Here is an 8,653-nt window from a genome sequence, read left to right on the forward strand (position 1 = left end):
GCGACAAAGATAACTTCAGGGCAACATAAAGTAAATTTGTACGTTGTAATCCAAATAATACAAACGATTATGCATTACAATCTGCTATGTGTATGTAATGATGCCCAAATATGTTGACAAGAGATAGCTAGCTAACATTAGGGTCAACCTGAACGTGACCATGCAAACGGCGAAAAGTCGATGATATTAATAAATAAAATGGAACGTACGATTTCTTAGCATAGCGAAATTAGGCATACAATGTTTAGCTTGCCAGCTCTGACAATGTGCCAAATCTCAAGCTTTTACCATATTGGCTTGTTTACATTTATCCAGAATGCCACGCATTCAGACAGTTTGCCTGGAACGCTATGAAGTCGTGAGTCGTGACTTGAAGTTGTAACTTACAAAATCCTATCTGGAACGCGGCATAAGTCTACCCAGCTGGTCCAATCTAGCTATGAGCGCGTTCACGGTAAAAGGGGAGGTATTTGCATTTGTATGGGTATTCGGACACGGCCATGGACAAGGCAAACAATACGCATAACCAAGTTCCGTCCACCGTATTTTACACAAGAGGAGCAATAATATGAACTATAGGCGCAACACAGTCACTATTGCCAAAGGCAGGAAGGAAAGCTAGAAAAATACTGCCTAATTTTTATCATTATCCTCCACATGAACACGAGTAGGCTAGATCATTGGGCTATGCCTATTCATGTAAAGCAATTGTAGCCTATATCAATATATCTTATTCTTTCAGCTGCAATCCCTAGACTGGCAGGGGACGCATAAATAAAGCAAATGTAGGCTATAGTTTTTAATAGTTTCAGGTTGGAGTGTGAATGTGAAGTCTCTATACAAGAGGAACTAGAGAACTAGAGATAAAACAGGCTATTAATATGAATATGAATATGAATGTGAAGTCTCTTTACAAGAGGAACTAGAGATAAAACAGGCTATTAAAATGGAAAAAGTGAAGCTCGAGGTGGAGAAGTAGGCTGATTGTCAGGCATTGGTGCTATCACAATTCAATTAAAATGTTGCCTACTTCTCTTTGTTCCTAGGACCGGGAGGCTAGTCTAATAAATCGACATTAAAGACTTGAGTTTTTTAACTTGGTTCTCCGCATCACCCACAGCCTACACGAAACTGCAGGTTTTGATCCATAATCTGGAAGTTAAAGGTATGTAATATGTGGATCATTTCCCCCATCTACTGTCTAAAGATAAGAACTGCAACAACACAACGTATTGGTTACCAAAATGCCAGAGAATGCACTGTTTCAGTCATACTGTGATAAGATCTTCACTCCGAGAGGAACATAACGTTACACTAATCAGTAATCACAATCAAGTATTTCAGAGTGCAGAGTTATGTTAGATGCTGTAGTGTGGAGATAACGTTAGGTCTGGCTATGCAGATTCCAAGAAAGATAAGGATAGCTAGTTAGCTAGCTTACCGGTCTAGTAGAAAAGTAGCCATGTCACCATGTGACTTTATCCCATGAAACTCCATAAACTCTGTCCAACGAGCAAAGGCTGGCCCTATATTTATCCGACTTTTGCTCCTTCTTTGGTCACTGAGCTTTTGAATTCGTATCGCACGGTTCGCCGGGGCTCAGGCGGAGAAGCAGGACGACAAAACTCAGCCATTTTATTTTACCGTTTAGCTGAAAAGAGTGAGCGGAAGTGGACGGAAAAGCTGCCGTTTTATAGTCGCACACACACTAACCAACATCTATAATGCTGCTAATTCATGGAAGTATAACGTTCACTGGCTACTGCTAATCTCACAGTGGTGAAGCTAGAATAGTACCTGGCAACCCAGCGCGCAGTACCAACGCTGTAATACTATTGGCTGGTATGATATCAACAGAGTGTCATTGTCAGGCTGTCAAAATGTCATAATGTAATAATTTCAGACAAAATCTCATTTTTTATGGAAAAGCAATACTTTTACTCTGCAGCCTTCGCAAAGCCCTATGGATGTATTATTATTTTTTATTTTTTTTATTTTAATCCACATATTACATATTATACCTTTAACCTGCCCCAGAGCAGGTTAGCTCGGCAGCATAAGTTATCACGGCGATATAGCACGGTGAAAAGTGAACCACCTTCGTAGTACGGATAAACCAGGCTTGACCCTGAAGTTATTGCGCTAACCCCGTAATCCTGTTTCGTAGTACAGGGCCCTGCTCAGGGAGGCTTTGGAGGAGCGGAGGCCTTACAGGTCGACATATTGCATTTCCATTAGAATGTTGACACCAACAAAGCGTGCACGTTGTTGGTGAAAATGAAATGTCAAATGGCTTTTCATATCATTTTCATATTGTCAGCGGATGTGTATGAAAATGGAAACACACACAATTACATTTTAATTTTAATATTGAGTGAAAGAATGCACGTAGAAGTTGAAAATGAAAATGCAATTGCATGCATTGCGATTTGAATAAAGAGGCCAAAAACCTTCCATGATAATGATAATGCAATCCCTTATTGCATTTCAAACTTCAATACATGCATTGCCATTTGAATAAAGACACAAAAAAACTTCCATACGTTTCCACTGATGTTAAATGCATCATGACACGGTTCAAGATAATGACCTGGCTCACTTTGAAATCATCTGTTCACAGAAGCTGCTTTGAAAAGCAATGAACCATGAAACATGTTTCCAGACAGCAGTAAGACAGCAACACACATACACACACATGCACACACACACACGCACATGCACACACACACACACACATGCACACACACACACATGCACACACACACACACACACACACACACACATGCACACACACACACATGCACACACACACACACACACACACACACACACACACACACACACACACACACACACACACACACACACACACGTGCACACACACACACACACACACACACACACGTGCACACACACACACACATGCACACACACACACACACACACACACACACACACACACACACACACACACACACACACACACACACACACACACACACACACAGCAGTCAACCCTGACATTTAATTTCCTCTTTCAGCAAGAGGCATCCCTCGCCTGTCTGGTCTGGGAAGAGGAAGATAGAGGAAGATATAAAAGAGATGAGAGGATGAGAGGCGAGGGAAAAGAGAAAAGAGGAGAGCAGAGGAGGAGAGAGGAGAGAAGAGGAGAGGAGGGGGAGGAGGAGAGAGGAGGGAAGAGAGGAGAGGAGGAGGAGAGAAGAGGGAAGAGAGGAGGAAGAGAGAGGAGAGAAGAGGGAAGAGAGGAGAGGAGGATGAGAGAGGAGAGAAGAGGAGAGGAGGGGGAGGAGAAGAGAGGAGAGAAGAGGAGAAGGAGAGAGATCAGAAGAGGGAGGAGAGGAGGGGGAGGAGGAGAGAAGAGGAGAAGGAGAGAGGACAGAAGAGGGAGGAGAGGAGGGGGAGGAGGAGAGAGGAGAAGAGAATAGAGAGAAGAGGAAGAGGAAGGAGAGGAGGGGGAGGAGGAGAAGAGAGTGGAGAGAGGAGAGAAGAAGAAGGAGAGGGGAGAGAGAGAAGATGGAGGACAGAGGAGGGGCTGGAGAGATGGAGAGGGACAAGGAGGAGAGGAGAGGGGGAGAGAGGAGAGGGAGAGGGCTGACCTGGTCTGGACGTGTGAATCCACACTCTTGGGGACTGTTCAGCTGACCAGTATCCTGACAGCAGCCTGTCTGACCAGGGGAGGCAGGCTGCTCAGAGATGAAAACCAAGCTGGGAATGAGAGAAGCCGAACAGGAGGTGCTCCCCCCCCCCCTCCTCCTCCCTCCCTCCCCATGGGGTTCTCACATTCTGCCCAAGGACAGAAACCTGAGCTGCCCTTCTGCCTGTCTGTCTGTCTGTCTGTCTGTCTGTCTGTCTGTCTGTCTGTCTGTCTGTCTGTCTGTCTGTCTGTCTGTCTGTCTGTCTGTCTGTCTGCCTGTCTGTCTGCATGGTTATATCTGTCAGAAGAGGACAGGATAGGACAGAGCAGGGCAGAGCAGGACAGGACAGCATATGAATGAAGAGGACATGACAGGATAGGACAGAGCAGGACAGGACAGGGCAATGCCTGGCTCCTCTCCTCAGCCCAGGCCTGCCAGAGACCACATGAGCCGAAACAGACACACCCTATTGAATGCTCTTCCCCAGTTGAGAGGGGTGTGGCTAAGAGGAGGAGGGGCTGTAATCTGATGAGGCTCTGGGGAGAGATGCTGCTGGCCCAATCCCAGACCTGGGTCAGATACTGGACTTCGATCAGCCTACTGTAGATATTTTAAAGTAATTGGGGTGTGTTTAAATGACCTCCGAAGCAGTTTTGGGACTGTTTGATTCGATTCCCACTGTACTAGGCAAACTAAATCAAGTCCACCTGAAGTACCAGCCTGTCTCTACTGTGTGCTGCGTGAGTTTGATTGGACATGATTTAGAAAGACACACACCTGTTTATACTATACGGTTGTCTGCAAACCTCCAAGACTTGTATTGTATTGTCTGTATTGAGGCACAGATCTGGGGAAGGGTACAAAACACATTCTTCAGCATTGGAGGTCCCAAGCAGCACAGCGGTCTCCATCATTCATAAATGGAAGAGGTTTGGACCCACCAGGACTCTTCCTAGAACTGGTCGTCCGGACAAACTGAGTAATCGGGGGAGAAGGGCCCAATGGTCACTCTGACAGAGCTCCAGCGTTCCTCTGTGGAGATGGGAGAACCTTCCAGAAGGACAACCATTTCTGCAGCACTCCACTAATCAGGCCTTTATGGTGGAAGCCACTCCTCAGTAAAAGGCACATGACAGCCTGCTTGGAGTTTGACAAAAGGCCCCTAAATGACTCTCAGACCATGAGAGATTTTCTGGTCTGATGAAACCAGGATTGAACTTTTTGGCCTGAATGCCAGCCACAGTACAGAGATATCCTTGATGAAAACCTGCCCCAGAATGCTCTGGAACTCTGACTGGGGCGGAGGTTTACCTTCCAACAGGACAATGACCCTAAGCACACAGCCAAGACAAGGAGGAGCTTCAAGACAAGTCTGTGAATGTCCTTGAGTGGCCCAGCCAGAGCCCAGACCTGAACCTGATTGAACATCTCTGGAAAGACTTGAAAATAGCCGTGCAGCGACTGACTAAACTGACAGAGCTTGAGAGGATCTGCAGAGAAGAATGGGACAAACTGCCCCAAAATAGGTGTGCTAAGCTTGTAGCATCATACCCAACTTGAGGCTGGAATCGCTGCCAAAGGTGCCTCAACAAAGTACTGAGCAATGGGTCTGAATATTTACAGCATGAAAATTACATGTGATATATCTTTGTTTTTCTTTTTAATACATTTACAAAAAAATCCCAAAAACTTTTTTCACTTTGTCATTATGGGGTATTGTGTGTAGATTTTTGAGAAAAATCGAAAATAAAATTGTAATCCATTTTGAAATAAGGGTGTACCATAACAAAATGGGTATGAGTACTTTCCGTACTGTGTAAATAGATAGCAGCACAGTAAGTGCTTTTCTCCAGGTCTCTGTTGCTCTGAGCCTGGATCGGTTGCTTGTCTATTCATTGAGAGCTGCTGGGGGGGTGATAATGGATCAGACAGGTTGTGTTGGGGCGGGAGGGCTCGGTGTCTTAATGGATTCAGCTAAATGAGTTACAAGGATATAGGCTTTGCTTTATAACCAGTAATGATATCAGTGGGCATCAACAACAGTCTTAGCATCTCCCAAGACAGACCATCAATTCGCCTTATTCACCTGGCAGCCATATTGGTCAGTCTGACGTAATTGGGGGTGCGGATCTGTAAGTGCCCGTTGACTTCAATGTTAAAAGTTCATTGTAAAAACACCACTTCAAGAACCAAAATAGTCAAAATAACAGGCTGAATACAGTATCGGGGTTACAAACTCATCATTACCATACTCTGATTGTTTTTCATTGCCGTTGTTTTCACGTTTGGAAATACATGGAGGTGAATGAGCCATAGTTGCATTCACTCCCATGTATTTCCAAACGCGAAAACAACAAGGCAGATCCCTACACCTAGATGAGCGTTTCACAGTAGAAAACCTAATTACTACAGTACAATAATAACAAAACACAGCATTTCTAATGATCTCTGTCCCAGGAAATCAAGCCTGAAGCTAAACACACCATGAATAAGAAGAAGAACAGAGAATCAGATGTTTACTTTGATGGTGTAATCACTTAGCATTTAGCCGTTAGCATTTCTGGGATTGGTAGATAGGTATCAGTGTACTGCGTTAACTCAATCACACTGCCAAGTCTGCCAAGACAACTAACAAGGAGAAGGGACATTATCAGCCACTGACTCACTGAGACACGGAGGAGGAGCCCAGGACCCTCTCCAACACAGTAATACACACACACACACACACACACACACACACACACACACACACACACACACACACACACACTGTGTGTCATCACTGCTGGGTGTCATCACTGCTGTGTGTCATTACTGCTGGATGTCATTACTGCTGGGTGTTTGGACGGCCCTGTTCATGCTTGTGTTAGCTCACTGAACTAAAGCCTAACTCAGCTCACATATCACACCAGACATTTAAACATGGACCCTAAGTGACTATGACGACCGAGTTGAATAAATATCAGTGAGTTAGATTACTGTAGATTAGACAAGGATTAAATGATTAGCTTTCGAAACTTGAGAATCTAACTTTGAAGGTGAATATCCTAGTGACTTAACACTGTCAGTACTACAGTCAGAACCGGTTGTTCTACCTCTCTGAACCAGCCAGTCAGAACCAGCCCTCCAGTCTCTCTGAAGAAAACCAGCCAGTCGGAACCAGCCCTACCTCTCTGAACTGCTCCGGTCCGCACTCCACCCCTCTGAAGTCACACTCCAGCAGCATGTCCTCTATGCGGTGGCGCGTGCGGTTATGGAACTCGTCCAGGCTGAAGCGTGAGCCGGGCTGGCGCTCCGGCTCCTCGGCCAGGGGGATGCCGGGGGCCATGTTGTCCTCGTAGCCCAGGAGCTCACCCATGAACAGCAGGTCGCTGTAGGTGATCTGGGAACGCCGGAACGTGTTGTAGTTGCAGAAGGTGACGGCCGGGAAAGTCATGTTGTCGGCCACCCTCTCGTCCAGCATGGTGACGTGGTCGTACTGGTAGTAGTAGATGATCCGGTCCACCACCTGGAGCAAGAACATGGACAGCGCCATCAGGAACACCACCCCCCACAGGCCCTGGCGAGTGCTGAACTTCTTGTCCTCCACGAACACGTGGTTGGCCCCGTGGAGGGAGCAGCCGCTGAAGAAGGTGGCCAGGTCGTCCACCCCGCCCTCGTCCTCGTCCTCCTCCTCGCCATCGTAGACGTCCAGCTCGTCACACTCCTCCCGGTAGTCTCCTGGCTCGCCGTCGCCGCCCTTCGCCACCCGCTTGTAGCGGTCGTCGAAGCCATCCTTGCCGGGACCGCCGCCGGGCTCGTCGTCGGCGGAGAAGGAGATGGTGCACATGATCCGCACCGGCATGGCGGCGGCGTTGGGCTCTGGGATGGAGGGAACTTGGGGGCTGATGTCAGAAGCAGGGCAGAGGCTGGGAGCGGTCTGGAGTCAGAGGCTGGGAGCGGTCTGGAGTCAGAGGCTGGGAGCGGTCTGGAGTCAGAGGCTGGGAGCGGTCTGGAGTCAGAGCCTGGGAGCGGTCTGGAGTCAGAGCCTGGGAGCGGTCTGGAGTCAGAGGCTGGGAGCGGTCTGGAGTCAGAGGCTGGGCGGTCTGGAGAAACGGAACTGGACCGAAAAAAACACGCAACGAAGAATCCAAACTCTCCCGGAGCGGGATGGGAGAGACGGGTCGTGAGGCAGGAGAGGAGGGGAGCGAGGTGTAGACCGCAGGGGTCTGTGTGGTCTGCACAAAGCCACCCAAAGACCTGCGAAAACACCAGGAGAGAGACTTGATAGAGCCGAAGAGAGATGCTGAAGGAAGTGAAAACCTTCCAATCGGGTGTGTGGGGGGGGGGGGGGGGATTTAGTGCTCAGGAAAGACGCTGAGCAGGCGCGCTTTTCGTCCGCGAGCGATCAAATTCATCAAAACTCTGGGAAAGAATGGCCAAGCAGAGGGAGCCAACAAATTCTCATTCAGTTAGACACAAGCTTCGTCCATTCCTTCACATCACATGAGCCCTGCGTCATTTCACAAGGTCGGCTGGTCAGCGCTGTCCTGGACGGAAGAGAAAGGGCTCACTTGACCAGGAAAAGGATGATGATGATGATGATGATGATGATGACCAAGATCTGCCCTGTCTTCACTCGTTCTATGAGGGCATGAGAGGTGATGGGAGGAGAAGATGTTCTGTCCGTCTCTGGGTTTGTCCTTGTCTGTCTGCTGCAGCAGGACCACGAAGGGTGTGGACCAAGCCAGGAGGAGGAGGAGGAGGAGGAGGAGGAGGAGGAGGAGGAGCAGCAGGAAGAGGAGGAGGAGAGGCCAAGAGATCAGGACACACTATACTCCCGGAGGACTCTCTAGCAGGTCACGGTGTCGGGCCGGGTTACAGCACTTCCAGGAAGAACCCCCTGAGGCGTCAGGGAAAACTGGACATCAGAATCCTCTGGGCTGCTCAGCCCAACTCCTCACCACAGCCCATCCTGTCACTGTGTGCTGAGGCTCCAGGCTCGTTCTGGGGCTGT

At 48.1% G+C, this 8,653-nt stretch overlaps 1 protein-coding gene across 1 annotated transcript in view; it reads right to left on the reverse strand.

Moving 5' to 3' along the window:
- Positions 1-7,501, reverse strand: part of asic1b (acid-sensing (proton-gated) ion channel 1b) — a gene marked incomplete at both ends in the record, with an annotated part of 75,491 nt that extends 67,990 nt beyond the window's left edge. The window contains one exon of the mRNA XM_084463038.1: positions 6,827-7,501. Within this exon, the coding sequence (XP_084319164.1) occupies positions 6,827-7,501 (675 nt within the window). The remainder of the gene's footprint in view (positions 1-6,826) is intronic.
- Between the last annotated feature and the right edge of the window lie 1,152 nt (positions 7,502-8,653).

Source organism: Borostomias antarcticus (assembly GCF_949987555.1).
Source record: "Borostomias antarcticus genome assembly, contig: scaffold_89, whole genome shotgun sequence".
Taxonomy (NCBI): Eukaryota; Metazoa; Chordata; class Actinopteri; order Stomiiformes; family Stomiidae; genus Borostomias; species Borostomias antarcticus.